This window comes from Macaca thibetana, chromosome 11 (genome assembly GCF_024542745.1).
Source record: "Macaca thibetana thibetana isolate TM-01 chromosome 11, ASM2454274v1, whole genome shotgun sequence".
Lineage (NCBI taxonomy): Eukaryota > Metazoa > Chordata > Mammalia > Primates > Cercopithecidae > Macaca > Macaca thibetana.
In genome coordinates, this window is record NC_065588.1 from 4,603,711 (window position 1) to 4,625,427 (window position 21,717).

Here is a 21,717-nt window from a genome sequence, read left to right on the forward strand (position 1 = left end):
CTTGGGAGGGGCGGGAGCAAATGCGCTTTCCCCACAGCGCGTGCGCAGCCGCAAGCATGGCTGGTGATGATTGGACGACTGGTAACAGGGGGCGGAGGGCGCCGAAGTCTGGTTTTGGGCGCGAATTGAAACCGCCGCTGAAGCCAACAAGAATTTGAGAACTGTAAATATCAAGCCTTGAAAGGGACCATGGTGCGACCCGTGAGGTGCGTAGTTCCTGACATTCGGCAGGGGTGGGAGGAAAACTAAGGGGAAAGACATTCGACTAAGGGGAAAGGATCGAGTAAGACCGGAGGGCAGCGATGGTGCGGTTAGAATGCACAGTTATCGAGAACCCAGTCTCCAGTGAGAGCCACCCGTTGCTCAGAAGTATCCTAGCATCGTAGCTTTTCCCTTCTCTTTGCCTCCCTTCACAGCCGTTGCCGTTTCTTTTACCAAGACCTTGTTATGTTAGCGTTTGAACAGAGCTTTACATTTCACCGAGCGCCCATTATGTGTAATTTTATTTGTTCATCACTGTAGTTATTGGATATAGAAAGAGCAAGCATTCCTGTTTTATTGATTTAACATTTCTACGTATAAAGGGTAAATTACCTGAGTCATACAGCCCGGTAAGTGACAGGGCAATACTCAAACCTAAGTCATCTCACTCCGGATCCTCTGTGCTTTCCATTATGCGTTAGAAACGATTCTTCTATTTACACAGTTGAGTGCCATGGAAGCCTACGGTTAGCCATTCATTTAGTAAAATTATTGAATATATTCACTTCTTTAATGTATGAGGTGCTGGAGGTTACATTCTAGTGGGAGGTGAGGTTAGGGGGCCGAAAATAAGCCTCGAAATATGATAAGAGTGCGAAGGAAGAAAGCACTACTTTAAATATAGTAGTTAGTATGTGACTTTGAGGCGATATTACGTGCACTGAGTCATGAATCAGGATAGAGGAAATAGGAGCCAAGGCCCCATACTTGACCATATTTTAGGGACAGTCTAAAGCTGTAGGATTAACAAACAGTGGGGAGAATCGTAGGGGATTAGGCCAGAGAAATAGGCAGGTGCCAGAACAGATAGGGTCTTGTAAGTCTTAGAGAGGAGTTTAGGTTTTGTTTTAAGTCAATGGGAAGTCAGTGGAGGGTTTTAAGTAGGAGAGAGAAATCTAAGTTTGCTTTTGTAAAGGTCACTGGCTGCTGGTGGAGAATAAATGATGGATGGGGTGACCAGAATGGCAGCAGGGAAATCAGGCTATTATATCATTGGAGAGTGGTTTGGGATAGGCTATTATCGCTGGGCATGGAATGGAACAGATGAATTTGGGATGTATTTCGGAGGCACTGCAGACAGAACTTGCTGATGAAGTAGATGTACAGGTAAGGGAAAGAAGGAATCAGATGTCTCCACAATAGTTTTGGTCTGAGCTACAGAATGGATGATCTTTGTATTAAGATAGGGAAGACTAGGAAAAGGAAGGTCAGGAGGTGTGAGGGATCAAGATTTCTGTTTCGAACATGCTGAATTTGAAATGGGTTTTAAGCATCCAGGCAGTGAAGTCATAATCCCTTTGGATGGAACAGTTGTTAGAGTATGGTCTGCAGATCTCTGGGGGTCCCTGGAAACTTCTCTAGAGGTCTCTGAGGTCAAAACTCTTTTAATAACAATAGTAAGACATGATTTGCCTTTTTCGCTGCTTTGTCGTTTGCACTGCAGTGACGATAAAACTGCTGGCACCTCAGAACAATTAAGGCAGTGGCACTAAATTGTACTACTAGTCTTTGCATTGTTTACTGCCATACTCTCAAGAGTAAAAAAAAAAATATAAAATTAATTTCAGTTAGGGATATGCTTGATGAAGTAGTGGAAATTATTATAGTCATCATAGCTTAACCCTTAAGTTTTCTTTTGAAAAATAGGCTATTGATTTTATTTTACTGTTACTCAAGTTCAGAATTTCTAAAGGAGTTTTCACATTTTATTCAGCTCTAAATTCTTTAACTCTGAAGAGTAAGAGAGTGATATGAGTGCACTTTTTAATATTTTGTGTGAGGAAATGGGAAGTACACATAAAGCACTTCTATATACTGATGTATGATAGTTATCCCAAGGAAAAGCACTTGTGAGATTGTCTGAGTTGTGAGCTGAGCTTACCTCTTTTTCATAGAACATTATTTTCACTTGAAAGAACAGCCAACTGACAAATCAGGTTATTCACATTTGGCCATTTGTCAAAATATAGAAATAAAAACTAGAAAAACATTTTATTTAGTGCCTAGAGGAGGGAGAAAAAAATTTATTTTTTTTCACTTTGATTATCATTTTCTTCTAATGCCCTCTAAAGTAGTACAAGTTGAGCATCCCAAATTTGAAATGCTCCAAAATTTGAAGCTTTTGCAGTACCTACAACACTCAAAGGAGATGTTCATCGGAGCACTTTAGATTTTAGATTTTCAGATTTGGGATGCTCAGCTGGTAAGTATATAATACAAATATTCCAAAATCTGAAAAAATCCAAAATTCAAAACTTTTCTGGTTCCAAGCATTTCAGATAAGGGATACTCAGCCTGTATAAAGATTCATCTCAGGTGGCAGGAACAAGGTCACTCACCATTTTTGGTGTCCATTGCATAAAAACATTATTTGGTATTGTGGAGAGACTGAAAAAAAAGAAAGTAGCTTTTAGTGTCAAGAAATTTATATTCTAGTAAGGAAGATAGAATGCACACACAAAACAGAAGAATACATACAGTGGGAACTTACAGATGCCCAACAGCAATTAAACAGTATAGAAATTATAAATGTTAATTATATAGATTATTCTTTGTAAGTTATCTGAATTTTTTTCCTTTATCATATAATTGAAAAGCCAACAATACCCAGGTATACCAGGTATAGTTGTAATTCTTTTAGCTAATGATAAGTGCCTGCAGTAAAATGCAAATCATATTTTAGATTTAAATGTTCTTACGAGAACCCAAACACATTTTCATTCATTCAAACACATTTCATTTATTTAACACATTTTTATTTATTTCACTTATCTATTCATTATTTATTATTAAAAAATGAATAATATTAAAATAAATATTAAATAATATTCATTAATAGCCTTAAGTAATAGAGGTGAGAAATTGACATTTGTGTTAATGAAAAAAATTCTGTTTTGATTATAGACATAAGAAACCAGTCAATTACTCACAGTTTGACCACTCTGACAGTGATGGTAAGTAAAGCTTCTTATTTTTGCTCTAAAGATTTGGAAACTCATTTCCTCAGAATTTATATGACATATATAGCTCAAATACTGACTACATTGCCCAACTGCCCATATGAGGTAGGTCTCGAAAGATAGTTTTCTAATCATTTGGGATAATTATGCTGATAATTATACCGATAAAAATTATGTTATTAGGTGATAAATGAACAGGGGCAGGTGAAAAGTCTTTTTAGATCTAAACTACTCTAAGTCCATAGTTCTCACATAGAGGTTTGTTTCCTATCCCATCCCCGAAGAAGGAAAACATTGTCTTTTTGAGATACAAAGATGTTAGAGAATATTATATAAAATGCCCATTAATTGTAATATAAAACACGACCTTGAAGAAAGGTTAGGCTTATGTTATGCCTTTTAAGCATTAGTCATATATTCACTTGACTCTGCTATGATTGAAGAGTTTGAGGAACGTTGCATTAGATTATGCTGAAGTGGATTTAATATTTCTTTCTCAGACCACTAGAGTTTTCTGTAAGTCAAATGTTTCATAAGTCTTTGGTTTGAAGGAGTCTGTTTTTGCCTTGAGCCCAGCCTTAACTGTATCTACCACTTGGGAAAAACAGTATAGACTATAACATCTAGTTTTTTTTTTTTTTTTTTTACTGTTGTCAGTCTATCACCAGATACTTATAAATTGTCAGGTGTGTAGTAGGTGGGGGTTGGCAGTAGGTGGGGGAAGTCATAAGTTAACTTATTTTTACATGGGGAAGCATATAAGAGACAACGAGTATTCGTGCTTGCTGAGTATGTGATTAAGACTACATAGACCCTGAAAGTGTGTATATATGTATTGTATACATGTTGAAAAGCCACAGTAGTAGTTTTACGTTGACAGTCAAGAGTAGAACTACAACAGTTCTGAGGATTGGTAAGACAGAAAAACCTGTGAGAAACTGTAATGGACTGGAAAAGAACATCCTTTTGTCAGAAAATAAGAAGTTACTCTGGTAGGATCATAGGAAGATCATTAAGGTAATGGAAAGAGAAAATACTACTATTGTAAAAATCCTCAAATAGGAGCTACTTTCTCTTCCCCCATAATGCTTCTTATTTTCTCTAGCATGGTTAATGTACTAGGAATAGGTAATGGACTTTTCTTTTTTCTCTTTTTGAGATGGAGTCTTACTCTTGCACCTAGGCTAGAGTGCAACGGTGCGATCTTGGCTCACCGCAACCTCTGCCTCCCGGGTTCAAGTGATTCTCCTGCCTCAGCCTCCTGAGTAGCTGAGATTACAGGCGTCCGCCACCATGCCCAGCTAATTTTTGTATTTTTTAGTAGAGACAGGGTTTCACTATGATGGCCAGGCTGGTCTTGAACTCATGACTTCAGGTAATCTGCCCGCCTTGGCCTCCCAAAGTGCTGGGATTACAAGCGTGAGCCACTGTGCCTGGCCCAGGTAATGGGCTTTGAAAAAAGATATTTGGCTACATTGTGAAGTTCCAATAAAAATAATTTATTTCCACTTTTCAATGTGATTACATTCTACAATTTTTCTAATGGTTTTACAGGTTTTTAATCATTTTGTCTTTGACATTTATATGCTGTCTTAATTGCTTTTGTAGTTTTTAGTGAATTGGTTTTTGATAGACTGATATTTTTAAATATAAAGGACATAAAAACAAAAGTTGAAATAGATGAATGAGAATAAAGATAAACAAAATACTAACAATGATTTTTAAGTTGTGGAAATTAAACAATTTGCCTAGCCTATAAAAACTTGAACACACATTGTAATGATTTTCATTTACTAAGAAAATAATCTTTTTCTTTTGGTTTTCATTCACACATGAATAGATGATTTTGTTTCTGCAACTGTACCTTTGAACAAGAAATCCAGAACAACACCAAAGGAGTTAAAACAAGATCAACCAAAACCTAACTTGAGCAATCTCCAGAAAGAAGAAATCCCAGTACAAGAGAAAACCCCTAAAAAAAGGTGAGAGGTAAGACATGCAGTACATATATGACATTAGATGTGTTAATTTTAAAGAGACACAGATTCAAACCCTTGGTTTAAATTAGAACTTGAGCAGAGTCATAGGTCTTATTTTACTAGGTGCATGTCAGAAAACAGGATGTACTATTTTTTTCTGGCTTTCTGACTTAAAGAAATTCACAGTCGGCCGGGCGCGGTGGCTCATACCTGTAATGCCAGCATTTTGGGAGACCGAGGCGGGCGGATCACGAGGTCAGGAGATCGAGACCATCCTGGCTAACATGGTGAAACCCTGTCTCTGCTAAAAAAATACAAAAAAATTGTAATAATAGCAACTGTGGTCCCAGCTACTCGGGAGGCTGAGGCAGGAGAATGGCGTGAACCCAGGAGGCAGAACTTGCAGTTAGCAGAGATTGTGCCACTGCACTCCAGCCTGGGCAACAGAGCAAGACTCCGTCTCAAAGAAAAAAAAGAAATTCACAAGCATATAAGAAAATATCATTAAATATTAAAACAATAACGATTGTGGAATTTAGAAGTTATGACTGGTTTTGACAGAACCCAGCACTTGCCTCTGAAGTCCTCAAATCATACTACTTTGCTAAAAATGACATTAGATGACTTAAGATGATTAAGACATAAGATAACTTAATGTGAGGACAGTCTTTAAAATATAAAACTATGTATTTTTTGGCAGAAAAAGATGTCTTCTCCCCATATTGTTAAGATCTATCCAGCAGTGATAAGTTCCCATAGTTTCTAGACTAACCATTGGAATTCCATTAGATAGTACCAAGAGGGAGAAAGGAGTGAAGGAAGTCCTTAGAGACCCAAAACTTGCAGTATGGAGAAGAAATGGATGGAAGAGGAATATCAACAAATGGAACATGGCATACATAATATTTTACTACTACAAGTTTCTCTATGAAAGGTTAGCATGTAGAAACTTACCTCATGTCATGCTCTTTTTTTTTTTTTTTTTTGGTTTTTGTTTGTGAGTTTCTTGTATTACATTTTAAATATATTGAAAAAGGAACCCACACGTGGGAGAAAATATTTGTAAATCAGATAACTGATAAGGGACTGTATCCAGAGTATACACAGAACTCATAAAACTCAACAGTAAAAAGACTAACCACACAATTTAAAATGTGCAAAAGATTTGAATAGACTCTCCAGAGAAGATACACAAATAACCAATAAACACATGATGATACTCAACATCATTAGCTGTGAGGGCAATGCAAATCAAAATCAAAATGAGATAATACTTCACATCCACTAGATGACTTAATAAAAAAGACAAGGATGTGGAGAAATTTGAACCCTCCTATATTGCTGGTGGGAAAGTAAAATAGTGCAGCCAAATTGGAAAATGGTTTAGCAGTTCCTCAAAATGTTAAACATAGAGTTATATGACCCAGCCTATGTATGTATCCAAGAGAGATGCAAACATGCCCACACAACCTGTACATGAATGTTCTTAGCAACATTATTCATAATAGCTAAAAAAAAAAAATGGAGGCTATCTAAATGTCTATCTGCTAATGAATGGATAAGTGAAATGTGGTATCCACAAAATGGAATATTTTTCAGCTATAGAAAGAAATGACTACTGATAACTGATATATACTGTAATATGGATGAACCTTGAAAACATCATTCTGAGTGAAAGAAGCCAGATATACAGGTCACATATTATACGATTTCATTTGCATGAAATGTCCAGAATAGGCAAATCCATAGAAACAGAAAGTAGATTCATGGCTGCTAGGAGCTGGGAGAGAGGTAAACAGGAAGGGAATGCTCATGGGTATGGTGTTTCTTTTTGGAGTAGTAAAGATGTTCTGAAATTAGGTAGTGATGGTAGTTTTACAACTCTGCGAATGTACTAAAAACTGCTGAATTGTTTACTTTAAAACTTTATGATCTGTGAATTATATCTTAAGAAAACTGTTCTAAAAAAATAAATTGTTTAAGGTACGTCTCAGTGCTGCTTCTTTTATGGAACTTTTCCTTCTTTGATGTTTTTTTCCTCTTACACTCCATAGCACTTTTGACCAACTTGAATAGGACTTTATGATCTGCCTTTTGTAGTATAATTATTAGCCTGTCTTATTTCCCCACCCTCCTCCTTTAATTGCAGACTCCCTGAAGGTACTTTTAGTATTCCAGCTAGTGCAGTGCCTTGTACAAAGTAAGTGCTTGGTAAAATACTTTTTGAAGTCTGGATTGGGAAGAATAGATGTAAAAAAGTGATAATAATTTTAATTTAATGTGAGAGCTATAATATCTGCTAAAGGGGAGTGGGTGAGGTCAAGGAAGAGTTTTAAGCGGAAGTGATGTTTGAACCAAGTCTGTTTTGGGTTGAGTAGGTGTTTCCCACCTGGACACAGCTGGTAGGTGACACAACAGTCATTACAAAGAGGCACATGCTCCTCCTATTTCAAACATCTTATTCTGTATATAACGTGATACTGTGACATTTTAAGAGTCCCATCATCAAATATCTATTAATGATGATGATTGTTTAAAAACATTTTTGTGAGGTTAGCAACTCTTGGATAGTAATTTAGGGAAATCTCAAACTTTGCTCTTTAGTTGCGACTGATATTTTGAAGAACTCATTATTACTTGTGTATCTATTTTAGGATGGCTTTAGATGACAAGCTCTACCAGAGAGACTTAGAAGTTGCACTAGCTTTATCAGTGAAGGAACTTCCAACAGTCACCACTAATGTGCAGAAGTCTCAAGATAAAAGTAACTTTATTTTCTGTATATTTAGCTTTAAAACCTTCTTAATGCTTTTGTAAGTATTTCTTTGGGTGGGCCTTCACAGAGGAAAGAGTAAAACGTGAATACTTTGTACTATAAATAGACCCATTTGCAGAGGATACAACTGGATTTAGTTCTTAATTCAGCTGCCTAAATCTCACACAAACAGATATACGTCTCTGCTTCATACCCAGAGTAAGCTTGAGGGTGTGGACTGTGAGCCTCATTGTTCACATCGCATGTTGTTGTACAGTGAACATTTAATTTCTTCATCAGATGGATTGATCTGTACAGTCCTAACAGTCCATCTCCTTTTTTTCCAGATCAGTTGAACATGCCCTAATTATGGTAATTTTTATTTCTTACAAAGGTCAAAGGTATTAATTTGGTTAGGAAGCTCAGTAGACTTAGAAGAATGGCTTCTGGATTTCTCTGTTGATTTTCTCGTTTGATTTTTCTGGCAACTATGCAGCAGATGATATATTAATATTCTAGAGGGGCAGAAATCATTATTCCTGAAAAAGATACTCTACTGCTAAAATGCTTTTTGGCTTAAAGTTTTTATGTGGGGGGATATTTTAGCTTATTATCTTATTCAGGGGTATACATGGGCTTTTTTTTCTTTGTTTTCTAAATGAGTACTCCTCCTTATTTAATTATTTGAGACAGGGTCTCGCTCTGTCATCCAGGCAGGAATACAGTTTCTTTTTTTTTTTTTTTTTTTTTTTTTTTTTGAGATGGAGTCTCGCTCTGTCGCCCAGGCTGGAGTGCAGTGGCGCGATCTTGGCTCACTGCAAGCTCTGCCGCCTCCCGGGTTAACCCCATTCTCCTGCCTCAGCTTCCCTAGAAGCTGGGACTACAGGCGCCTGTCACCACGCCGGGCTAATTTTTTTTTTTGTCTGTATTTTCAGTAGAGATGGGGTTTCACCATGTTCGCCAGCATGGTCTCGATCTCCTGACCTCGTGATCTGCCCGCCTCGGCCTCCCAAAATGCAGGGATTACAGGCATGAGCCACCACGCCCAGCCAGAATACAGTTTCTTGATCATGGCTTAATACAGTCTTGACCTCCTGGGCTCAAGCAATCCTCCTGCCTCAGCCTCCTGAGTAGCTGGGACTACAGGCATGTGCCGCCATGTCTGGGTAATTTTTTATTTTATCAAGAGGGGTCTCACTTTGTTGCCCATGCTGGCCTCAAACTCCCAGCCTCAAGCAATCCTCCTGCCTCAGCCTCCCAAAGTGCTGGGATTATAGGCAAGAGCCATCTTACCTGGCCACCTCCTCTTTAAAAAGAAATGAAAGTGACAGAAGCTACATTTCTTTGAATATACTTTTTTCTTGTAAATTTGACTTTGAAACCATGTAAATATTTCCCACAATCATAAAGCAAAAATAAAATTTTAAATTCCTAAAAGAAGAAGAAGAAAAAAAAAGAAACGAAAGTTTGATTAGGAAGACTTTTAGTAACCAAGAATCAAAGAAACACCAAAAGAGAATTGTCATAAATTACATTTAAAATGGAGGCACTGAAATTCATCTCTCTCTTTTAAGACATTGTAGGATGTATAAGGGGACTTCCTTAGAATTATTAATATTATACGACTTCTTATTAAATAATGCGCCTTGTGGCACTGGAATTTAATAGTACCACTATTAAGTCTTAGAGTCCTCTTAGAATGCTTTGGATCATCTTAAGCTTATTATAACGATTGAAGAGTTCTTATGTTACTAAAAACATGGATTTGCCTACACAGAATTGATAGTTAAAATTTATTGACCATTTCCTGTGCATGTCACAATAATAAGCAATTCCCATGTAAGATCCACGTTTGGTCTTCTGTAATACCGCTTGGCAAGACACTGTTTTTATCTCCACGTTATAGATGAGGAAATTAAGTCTTAGGATAAGCAACTTGGCCATGGTCATATACCCATACCCAGTTTACATGGTACAGCCTGAATTTAAACATAAGTATGTTAAATTTCAGAGCCCAGACTTCTAACCATATGTTACCCTCTCTGAGTAAAATTATTGTGCTAGTTTGAGTTTGGGATCATTTATCTATATCTAAATGCTATTACATTTTAGTACTAATTTTCCTATTTCTAGACATTATTTGATTAAGATGTATCTGAATTTTCTTTCTTATTCTTTATATTTAGGCATTGAAAAACATGGCAGTAGTAAAATAGAAACAATGAATAAGTCTCCTCATATCTCTAATTGCAGTGTAGCCAGTGATTATTTAGGTAAGTTTTTTATATTAATTTTTTTCATCAACAATGCTGTTTTTCTGACTTTTGTTTAAATTGCTGAAATTGTGGCTAGAAGCAAATTCTTTAAATTTGTCAAGACTCTCTTGATGTCATGGCCTTTATTTCTTTGTGTTTTAGTCTCATTCTGTCTTACTGCAGGCACACATTCTTCCCTGAAGGCTCATAACTACCCATGGCTTCTAGGTGGAGCAACTGACCTTTGAAGAAAGGGGCTGCATATTCCCAATTCTAGTTTGAAAATTTGGGGGGAAAGATTATCTCTGTTTGGGTCTTGGATTTATTCCCAAAACTAGAGGTGTTCCCAGGGCCCTGATGTACCATGGTTGACCCAGATTGGGCTAGTAAATAGAAGCAGGGGAGGGATGAACCTGGGCAAATAAAAACAGTAGCTGTGATAGAGTCTGCTCTGCAGTTCTGGAAATAAATATCAGCTGTCACAGAAAGTTTTCCATTGATTTTTACGCCTCTCCTGAAGATTTGGATAAGATCACTGTGGAAGATGACGGTGGTGGTGTTCAAAGGAAAAGAAAAGCAGCATCTAAAGCTGCAGCACAGCAGAGGAAGATTCTTCTGGAAGGCAGTGATGGTGATAGTGCTAATGACACTGAGCCAGACTTTGCACCTGGTAGGTTTTATCCTACTTCGAAATTAATTCTATGGGAATTTAGTCAAAAAAGTTCTTGGAAGCCATTAATTGTGCAAAGCACTGTGTTAAACCTTTGGGGTGTGCAAACTTCAGGGACACACAGAACAGTTCAATTCAGTGATAGCATTTGGGGGAAAAGCTTTTTCTACAAGTTAACCTTTAAGCTATGCCTTGAAAAGTGAGTAGCGTTTCAACAAACTAAAGGTGTGAAGTAGCATTTCTGACTGATAGAAAGGCATTACCCGTGGAATAGACAAATGCTCTATTTGTCTCTAAGTGAGGCTTGCTGGGATGAACATGGAAGAGGCTCTAGAGGGTGGCCGGTACTAATCATGAAGGGTCTCAGACCCACTTGAAGAAGTGTAGGCTTTTTTTTCCTGTAGGTAGTAGAAATCCATGAATTATTCTGAGGCAGAAGTGATATGAAATCTGTATTTTATTGTGATGGTTTTTAGACTCATTTAGAAATTGGGCAAATGGAAAGTGTAGTGACCTTGACAGAACATTATAACATATTATTTAAAAATTTATATTCATAAGTTGATAAATTTAGGCCAAATCAAGATACCATATTTTAGATTTTGATATACTATCAACAAATAACAGATTTGCTCATCATCACCTATTCTACTAATATTTGAATGCTTTTTATGTGCATGATAGTCTAGATACTAGAGATACAACAGTGAACAAAACAAACAGCTCCTGTCCTTGTGGAAAAAATGAAATACATGAAAAAAGACTGTTTTGCATTTATTTTACTTTGGGAGAACCTGGGAGACAGGAAAATGCAAAGACACTTTTTGAGCGCCAATGTGATGCTCAAAGGAAATACTCATTTGAGCATTTTGGATTTCTGGAATTGGAATGCCCAACTGGTTATAATGCAAATGTTCCAAAATCCAAAAAAAATCTGAACCCTGAAACACGTCTGGTCCCAAGCACTTCAAATAAGGGATACTCAGCCTATACTATATGATCTAGCAATCCACTTCTGAGTATATATCCAAAACGATTGGAAGCAAGATCTCAGAGAGATATTTGCATACCCGTGTTCATAGCAGCATTATTCATAATAGCCAAGGAGTAGAAGCAGCCCCAAAGTGACATTTCAGTTTTTCCCCTGCATTTGCTTGCCCTGGATGAGAATAGAAAGGACCATGTGTGACCTTCATTAGGGAAAGAAAAGAGAAAATTGCAGAGAAGATAAGTCTTTTCTCTGACAAAATCCATAACTGAAGTGTTTGGGCCTTCCAGATTTTCCTCTATGGGGTACGAATGACTTGGAATTTTGTGAACTCCAACTCCCCATCTCTAATTTTATTTAAATTGCTTTCTCAGTTGGCTGAGGAAGATTAGTTGGACCCCATTTCTGAACAAGCTTGTTAAACAGAAATGTAGCCAGCTCCTACTGATTATCCTCTTAAGCCAAGAAGAGAATCCTTAAGACTTCTACTGAACAGAAGCAGGATCAGAGCTATTGGATATACAGAAAGTTTTGTTCTAGATTATATATTCTGAAAGTTTGGAGAAACTTCCTTTGTTACTTGCCCTCTTTGAACTGAGAGGCTCTTGGGATTACTTGAATTTGCAGGCTGAATTTCCAGCAGCCTTCATGTGATCTGCTGGCCTTTTTTGGGCTAATTCTATATAGCACAGTAGCCATTATGTGAATTTGTGAGTTGATTATTTTAAATTTTGTGTGGGAACAATGATAGAGTAAGGAGATTACAATTTGAAGATCATAATTACATTGTTTTTTGTTTTTGTTTTGTCTTGTTTTTTGAGACGGAGTCTCATTCTGTCGCCCAGGCAGGAGTGTAGTGGCACGATCTCGGCTGACTGCAGCCTCCACCTCCCAGCTTCAAGCAATTCTCATGTCTCAGCCTCCCAAGTAGCTGGGATTACAGGCGTGCGCCACCATGCCTGACTAATTTTTGTATTTTTAGGAGAGATGGGGTTTCACTATGTTGGCCAGGGTGGTCTCGAACTCCCGACCTCATGTGATCCACCTGCTTTGGCCTACCAAAGTGTTGGGATTACAGGGGTGAACCACTGTACCCAGCCCATAAATGACATTGTTGATTTAGGTAAAGGTCATCAATGGAAGGTTGATAATGATCTTTGCAATGATGAATTCAGGCTGGCATCACCGGAACCACCTAAGAGAGGGACAACCACACATTATATGATTTCTGATGTGATGTAATATGAAGTACAGAGAATATACCTATGAAGTATATTCTTGCCCTCCTCCTTCCCCCCCCAAAAAAAGTGAGCCTGAATCCAATCAAGCCTTGAGAGCAGAATTCCAGTTCACATAAAATGCAAGAATATGGCTGGGCACGGTGACTCACACCTGTAATCCCAGCACTTTGGGAGGCTGAGGTGGGCGGATCAGTTGAGGTCAGGAGTTCGAGACCAGCCTGGCCAACATGGTGAAACTCCTTCTCTACTAAAATACAAAAATTAACTGGGCGTGGTGTTGTGAACCGGTAATCCCAGCTACTTGGGAGGCTGAGGCAGGAGTATCGCTTGAACCTGGGAGGCAGAGGTTGCAGTGAGTCAGGATTGTGCCACTGCACTCCAGCCTGGGCGACAGAGTGAGGCTCCATCTCAAAAAAAAAAAAAAAAAAAAAAAAAAAAGCAAGATTAAGTTAAATGACACCATGAGCTAGAAAACAGACAAATCCAGAATTTTGGACATTCTACAGGACAATTGACTCAACTGCTTCAGCAAGTCAGACACAAGGGAGGACAGGGAGAAAATACTGCTCTATATTAAAAGAGATTAATATAGACTGAATAGAAGATGATACCAAGAAACTAGCGTTGGTATTGCTAGATGTAATAATGGCATTGTTGTGTAACAAAATGCTCATGTTTTTTAGAGATACATTCTGAAGTATGTAGGAATGTAATGATGTGATGCGTTGGTTTTATTTTAATATATTACAAAAAGGGAAGAGAAGAGAAGAAGAAAAGCGAGATAGATGAAACAAATGGAGCAAAATGTTGATAATTGTTGAATCTGGGTCGTGGTTTATTACTGTCTATTGTGGTATAAGTTTGAAAATTTTATGTGATTTTTATTTTACATAAAATATTTCATATAGATAGGTAGATATTTGTATGTGGGGATAATAGTGGTTATCTCTGAGTGGCGAGATTACATAGTATATTTTCTTTAATAAATTTTTATATGGACTGTATTTTCTACAATAAGCATGTACTGTTTATTTTTCATTTTATTTGTACATTTTTTGATTTAAGCATTTTCTGCAATAAGCATGTTCATATTAAAAATGTAAAAAAAGTTTTATATGAATATAGGACTAACCCTATTTACAATTAGTTTTCAGAGTTTATCTACAAGGCATGGTTTTCTGATCCTAACCCCCTCAGAAAATAGAAAGATCATTGCTTAACTGTCAGGTTAGGACATGCTTTTTCCCAGAGCAGCTGTAGCACTTTCATCACTGGCTTATATTTTCCCATGAAGTGCAGAAAAGCATTTTTGAGAAATAAAGGTTTGTCCCAAATGAAATCAGCTCTAGGATTAGCTGCTAAGATTGTTGTGTATGGTTATCTCAATTCTCATTTGGTCTCTTCCAGAGTGTTGAAGTTTATGTGGTTAAGGGAAGGCTCACTGTTACCATAAATGTCACTGTTTTGAAAGACTAGCTATTGTCAAAGCCTACCATTCTTTTCGAAAGTTACTGAGGTAAAATGGTAAAATCTGAAGTAAAGATTACTGGTGGGAAATTTATAGTGATGGTGGTAATAGCAAACAATGATATTTTGCTCGGTATATGCCAGATGTTATTCTAAATGCATTATATATGTTAACTCATTTAATCCACGCAACAACCCTTTGATGGAGGTTTATGGTTATCCCCATTTTCTAGGTGAGGAAACTGAGGCTCAGTGAAGTTAGTGACCTGTCCAAGGATTCAAACCCAGGCACTCACAATGTCAACCACTGCAGTGTTCTGCTACTGGAAACAGGGCAGCACAAAGGTGCATAAGAATCTGCTGCCAAAACTGTGGATAAAGTTAAGGCAACAGAATCCTCACTTTTTAGAGCAAAGATGAACTATGTAATCTTCTGTTTTAGGTGAAGATTCTGAGGATGATTCTGATTTTTGTGAGAGTGAGGATAATGATGAAGACTTCTCTATGAGAAAAAGTAAAGTTAAAGAAATTAAAAAGAAAGAAGTGAAGGTAAAATCCCCAGTAGAAAAGAAAGAGAAGAAATCTAAATCCAAATGTAATGCTTTGGGTAAGCTTGGTCCAAAACATTTAATTTTATAAAGGAAATGTGTGTGGTTTGTTTGCTATATTTTTCTTATTTTTGCCTTTGTTCTCTTTAACATTTTCCTAATGTCCATTTCTCGTTAAAATATGTAAAGGAAGGTAGGGGTGGGGAAGGGAGAAAAGCAGACAAGAATGCTGACTCCACTGCCTATGCTAGCACTTAGTATATATGACCTTGCTTTGCACTAATGGCTGCCCTCTGCGGTAGCTGTTGTCACCTGCATTCTACAGTGAAAAACTGAGTGTCAGAGAGGTTAAATAATTTGTTGGAAATCTTACATCTACTAGATGAAGGGCTAGAATTTGAACCCATGTTTGTCCACTCAGAGTCTAAGCTGTATCTTGGACCATATTTTCTCCAGGCAGAAGTTTGCATGATTCTAATTTTTTGCTTTTGGGCTTTACTTAGTCTGATTTGAAAGGTCTTTTGCCACATGTTTAGGGCTTTTTTTTTCCCCCAAAACAAATTCCACAGAAAGTTCCATCAGACAGTGCTGATCTAGAGGATGCAGATGTTAACATTAGGAAGAGTATATGGTGAAAATGTTCATATTTATATGCCTTTAAATACCCCTAGGTATCTCAAAACAAGCACTATCTGAAAGTGAACTTGTATGCCACCTCTCCTCCCTCCCCACCACCAAAAATAAATAAATAAATAAGAACCAAAGCATACTTCCAGTCTTGTGTTCATTCTCTAGGTAAATGGCACCATCAAACAGTGTGCCCATGACAGGAACTTGCAAGTCATGGATTCTTTCTTCATCTCCATTGCTGCCTCCCACCTATTTTTGCCAAAACATATCTAATGTGCTGTTTTCCTTCTATTCTCCACCTTAGGAGGCCCCCATTTCCTCTTACCTCATTACCATAACCTTCTAAGTGGCCTATTTCTCCTACACTACCACCAGAAGGATGTTTTTAAAATACAAATCACTCCTGAGAAAAATGTGTGCATGATTGTGACTAGCTAGACTTTTACATGGTCTGCAAAGCTCTTCGTAAGTGATCTACACCCTGTTTCTGTCTCTCACCTTTCCTACCCTTGAGATTTCTGCTCCAGCCATAGACTGAACCAGTCAGCACTGCTGGTCCTGGAACTTGGTGCATCCTCCATCTTTGCACACCATACTCCCTCTGCCTGGAAAGCTTCCTTCAATTCACCTTTACTCTTCAATCTTGATTTGGTTCAGACCATCCTCACTCACCTCCCTCTAACTTCAAAACACATACCCCCAGACTGTAGTTTCCTTTCCTACTTGGCATACCTCTAGAGTCTGCCATGTCCCTTACTACACCACATTTTACACATCTTTACTTTCCTGTTCTTCCCACTAGAGTCTAGTGACTAGACCTTAAAGTCCTTGGGAGCAGGAGCCATGAATGATACTGTTTCTAATCCTAGAGCCTGACACATAATCTCACTGACACATGCTCCTGAGACACTATTGTGTAATGGTTGGTTACCAGGATGGGATTTTGGAGGAAAATCTGGTTTCTAAGCTTAGATGCTTACTAGCTGTTAGACTACAGGCAGATTGCTTAACGTCTCTGTTTCCTTCTCTGAGAGTGGGGATAGTAATGTCTGTATTGGAGTTGCTGTAAAGAGTTAAAGGTAACGTGTGTGATACGCCTGCCACACTACCTGGCATGTTAATGCTCATAAAAGGTGGCTATTCTTAGGCTCTCAATAAATGTTTGTTGATTAATAAGTTTATTTTTTATATGATTATGTAACTTTACAATTTTTACACATACATGCTAGACTTACTTTTTCTTCCTGCATGACAAACTTTTTTACATATATTTTTAAAATAAGCGACTTCGATGGACTCTGCTCCAGCTGCCGTCAAATCAGAATCTCAGTCCTCGCCAAAAAAGGTTTCTCTTTCTTCAGATGCCACTAGGAAACCATTACAAATACACAGTCCTTCAGCTGAAAGCAAGAGACCTAAATGGGTCCCACCAGGTATGGCATTTTTATCATCAAGGGTAGGAGCTTGGAAAATTATTACTGGTAAATTTTTTTCCTAGTTACAAATGCCATGTGTGAGCATTTCCTCATATTATTACATAATCTTCAAAACCAAAGTCTCTGGTTGTTGCATATATTTATCATTTGGCCATTCCTTAAGATTGGACATCCAGGTTTATGATTTTTTCCGTGCTATAAATAAGATTGCAGTAAGCACAAAGGTCCTTATTTTAGAAATCTCTGAGCATATTACTGATTATTTTCCTAGGATAAAATTTCTAGTAGGAGAATTACCGTGCTAAATGGTGTAAACATTTGAGATTCCTGATGTATGTATTTCTGGCAGCACATCTTTTGCTCAGTACCTGCTGACCTCCACAGTCTGACTGAAGCCTTGGGATCTATACGTAGCAATTCTAGCATTTAACAAATGCCCTAGCAAACTCAACCTCTTGCTTTTAAAAATCAGATTTCACTTCTCTTTGTTTTCTTTTGCTCCACAGCCAAGTCTCATGGATCCTTCAAGAATTCTTTGACTGTCACCCTTCTTGACATTACTAAAACCCTATTCCAGGCCCAAATTGTTGCTGCCTTCCTAACCAGTCCTGTCTTTACTTTCTCTCATCCACCTACATGAACCCTCTACTTCAGTGAAATTGAACACTTTTTGTCTCTCAAACATGTTGTATGTATTCCTCTCTCAGGGCCTGTCTTTATCCTCCTCTGCCTGGTATGTCTTTCCTCATGTGTCCCCTCTCTTTGCCTGAGCCTTTCCAATTGTACTCCTGTTTTTCTTTTTGAGTGGCCTCTCTTAATTGGTCCACAGTGCTCACTTCCCTGCTGACTACTGTTCATAGATTTAGGCCTGAGCTGTGAGGCTGCGTGATTACTTAACTTACAGAGTCTTCATTTCATCATATGAAATACTGGGAACAAATATAATCTTTAAAGTCCATTCTGATGTACAACTTCTAAGATTTTTAATGAAGACTTGAAAACTTTTTGGAGAAGGAGAGGAGGGAAGATTAATTACGGAAATAATGATGTCATATTGTTCAAAGAGTAATACTTAGTATATTTCTAAAAATAATTAGTGCTTCCCCAATGAAGGAAATTTAAAAGAAATGATATGACTATAGAAATTTAAAAGTAGCATAATCAAAAAGATACAAGGAAACAGTAGAATGATGGATAAAGAGTTAATGTTTTAAAGCATAAAGTGCTTATAAAATCAGCATGTGACAGTCGGGCAAGTGATGTAAATGAGTGAATCGGGCCCATGCTGTAGACTTGTGTGAGTAGCAATGTTGTTGGACTCAGGAACGGGTACCCTTTTGAAGGAAGCAGCTGCTGCTCAGCTCCATCTTATTGTTTCCATGCAAGATTATGGGCCTGGTATTTCTAGATCTGATTGTTGTTTTCAAGAGAAGCCAGAAATCCAGATTTTAATATGAAATCTGCTAATTTTTGTAAGTTGCCTTTTTTTTTTTTTTTTTTTTTTTTTTTTAGCACCATGTGAACCAAAACTATATCTGAGAGCTAGATTTGGCTCTCAGATTGCCAGTGTGTTACCTATCTTATACAACTGGAGAAAACCACCAAGATCCCAAAAGCAAAATTAGCCAGGGGCATAAATATACCAGTGTCCTCAAGAACTATTAATAGAACTAGAAAATATGAAGAGTTTCAGTCTCACTGGTGATTAAGGAAATGTAAATTAAAATAAAATACTATTTTATACCTCTCAAACTAGAAAATAAAGCAGCATAGTCTGAGTTATAGGGTAGCAGGTATAATGATTTATTTTAAATTTATGGCGAGCAACTACATCATCATCAACTGTGAACATTAATGTGGATAATTTTGAAATAGATGGAAATAATTGCTACATTAGGGTAATAATATAAATGAAACTAGTATAAATAAAAACAATATTTACTATTTTTAAAGGTATTTAATAATTGAAAAATAGACTCTTCAAGGACTACTTGTAAAAATCGCAGGACCTTAAAAATGCATTTGCTTTTTCTATTACTTTAGAAATTATAATTGTATGCATTTTTTTATGCCTTTATAACTAGTGTTATTTGTTCCCAGCCTTCCTTTTTCAGCTTTCATGGTGAGGTTTTAGAGTCATTACCTTGACTTCTGGGACGTTTGGAAATAGGGAATACTGCATTATTTCTGCTCTTTAGAACATTCTATTCTTTTGATGTAGTTTATTGCTTGATAGACCCTGGAAAGCGGAATAATGCTTAACTACCTTTTTTTTGCTGCTTGTTTTATAAATTAATCTTTGTTAAGAGATTTCTGACATCATCAGCATCATATCATATGTTTCCTTTCAGCGGCATCTGGAGGTAGCAGAAATAGCAGCAGCCCACTGGCGGTAGTGTCTGTGAAGTCTCCAAATCAGAGTCTCCGCCTTGGCTTGTCCAGATTAGCACGAGTTAAACCTTTGCATCCAAATGCCACTAGCAGCTGAGTGTGGTACCAGAGGAATGTTTGGTTGAGAGAATCACAGCTTTACAAGGGTGTTTATATTTGATTTGTGTTTATAGGCGAGGCAGGTATTGTAATATAAAGGAATCTATTACCATGTCCTATAAATGACCTCTAGCCATTTTATGATTATGTTCTCTGTAAAACTCTTCAAGATTTCAATGAGAAGTTTGTTCATAAGAATTCTCTTCTCATGCCTTTCCTTGTGAAGAGTGTATTCTGTTTTTCTATCAGTTCGACATAGAGGAAGTCCACATCCCATGCTGTTCTTTTCTAGTTACGTGATATGCCTTTCTAGCTTTGTCTAGTTTATAGCACCTTGACTTTAACTGTTCAGTTTCGTCTGGCAGAGGGAAGCATTCTCATTTCTCTCCGAAGACATTTCTGAAATCTTATAAGCTGCTTAAGCTACATTATCAGTTTTATTGCAAAGATGTTTTGTATTTTAGCCAAATCTTTTTATAGTACAAACTTGGAATTATTTTACACACTAAAATGGTTGCAGTTTTATGGCATGTGTCTCCTGGTTAGATGATTATTCTCTAGAAAATAGAACTTAAAGACATTTTATTAAATCTTAATTGTCAAAACCTTTAATGGAAATATTTTGAAATGCTCTTTTTCTTGATACCACTCATCCACCTGTTCCTGATTGTCCACATTTCATGATAAAATGAGAGCTCTGCAGAGAATGTTAGCCTTTTTGTTGTAAATATAATATTCAAGTAGTCACTTTTTGTTAAGTTCTTTAGAAAGTAGTTGTCAAGTACTTAGTCATCCCTGTTATGATATTAGATAATACTGCTCTTCAGGAAGCTTAGATCTGAATTTACTTTGAAAAACAATTGTAATGAATAGCTTATATTTACATTGAGAATTTCAACTAGCTTCTGATCAATTTTTAATAAAAAATTTTCAAATCATGTTAACTGTTAAAAAATGTATAATACTTAACTCAGTTTTCCTTGGTTTATGGAAATATCTGTTAATGTGAAAATAATTAATTTAGAATTGTGATTAAAGTGAGCATTTGTCTGTTGCTGTTGTACACTTTTTATATCTAATGTATATTTTTATAGTGTCATATACCAGCCCCCTAACCTGCCCCACCTGTCCCCTTTTTAAAAACATATTTTTCAGTTACATAGCATTGATGTTCTCTACTTGGTATAGATCAACAATAAACATAAGAGCCTACTCTATATTGGGTACTGGTATAATTGATTAGTCATCTGGCACCAGCTTAACAATCTGTTTTTGCCATGTTCTTTATAGTTTATCGGGGGGGGTTGAAAATTACCTCAGAGTCTGTTAAAACCAGCCTGGCTGAAAGCACCGATACCCTTATGTTGCCAAACCCAGTGTACAATTTTCTCACCTAATCTTCCATACCCTGTTCATCATACTCTGATGAAAACATTCGATTTCCTGGGCTCAGGTGACACATTTCTTTGTCATTTTCTTCCCATCTCCATGCCTACTCTTCATTATTTTGCAGCTTTCTAATCTGTTGTGTCATCTATACCTACTTGTCTTACCAGTTTCATGTTCTATGCAAACTCCAGTGGTCACTTATGTGACAGTAACTGCCAAGTCAGGATCTTTACCCTACACCTTGCTCTTGACACAAAACCTGTGGATGGTCCACTGACAATTTGATGTAGCAGATCCGTTATTAAATTCAAGTTCTCCTTCTACCCCTGACATCTTCTCTCCTGTGTTTTCTGTCGGTGAGTGAGTGGCGCCACCATCGTCTTCTCTCCTGTGTTTTCTGTCGGTGAGTGAGTGGCGCCACCATCGTCTTCTCTCCTGTGTTTTCTGTCGGTGAGTGAGTGGCGCCACCATCACTGCAGGTGCCAAAGGGGTAATCCGGGGATGGAGTCTTCCCTCGACTTTCACATCCAGTCACCGAGTCTTACTCCATTTCCTAAATTTCTCAAAACTCCTCTTCCATGTGCTCTCCCTTACTCCGAAACATCATCACTATTTCTAACAGGCATCCTTGCCTTGATTCTTCACCTG

The 21,717-nt window shown here is 37.3% G+C and overlaps 2 protein-coding genes across 5 annotated transcripts in view; both read left to right on the forward strand.

Moving 5' to 3' along the window:
* Nucleotides 1-21,717, forward strand: part of NDUFA9 (NADH:ubiquinone oxidoreductase subunit A9) — a 306,980-nt gene that overhangs the window by 148,970 nt on the left and 136,293 nt on the right. The gene's annotated exons all lie outside the window — the stretch shown is intronic.
* On the forward strand, nucleotides 34-20,731 carry RAD51AP1 (RAD51 associated protein 1). 4 transcript variants are annotated; one of them, XM_050750165.1, is made up of 10 exons: nucleotides 46-206; nucleotides 3,166-3,215; nucleotides 5,062-5,203; nucleotides 7,350-7,400; nucleotides 7,855-7,964; nucleotides 10,142-10,228; nucleotides 10,731-10,880; nucleotides 15,019-15,183; nucleotides 17,038-17,187; nucleotides 19,542-20,731. In XM_050750165.1, the coding sequence occupies exons 1-10, from the start codon at nucleotides 190-192 to the stop codon at nucleotides 19,676-19,678; spliced, it is 1,059 nt and encodes a 352-aa protein (XP_050606122.1). In that variant the 5' UTR covers nucleotides 46-189; the 3' UTR covers nucleotides 19,679-20,731. The 4 variants fall into 4 exon arrangements, with proteins under 4 accessions (XP_050606123.1, XP_050606126.1, XP_050606122.1 ...); XM_050750168.1 differs by having other exon boundaries at nucleotides 15,019-15,125; XM_050750166.1 differs by lacking the exon at nucleotides 7,350-7,400 and having other exon boundaries at nucleotides 34-206.

Bases quoted from the DNA above. Each gene is read 5' to 3' on its own strand.
- RAD51AP1 (XM_050750165.1), top strand. The intron at 7,965-10,141 runs GTAACTTTATTT...CTTTATATTTAG, and splicing joins GCAGAAGTCTCAAGATAAAA to GCATTGAAAAACATGGCAGT. The intron at 10,881-15,018 runs GTAGGTTTTATC...CTTCTGTTTTAG, and splicing joins TGAGCCAGACTTTGCACCTG to GTGAAGATTCTGAGGATGAT.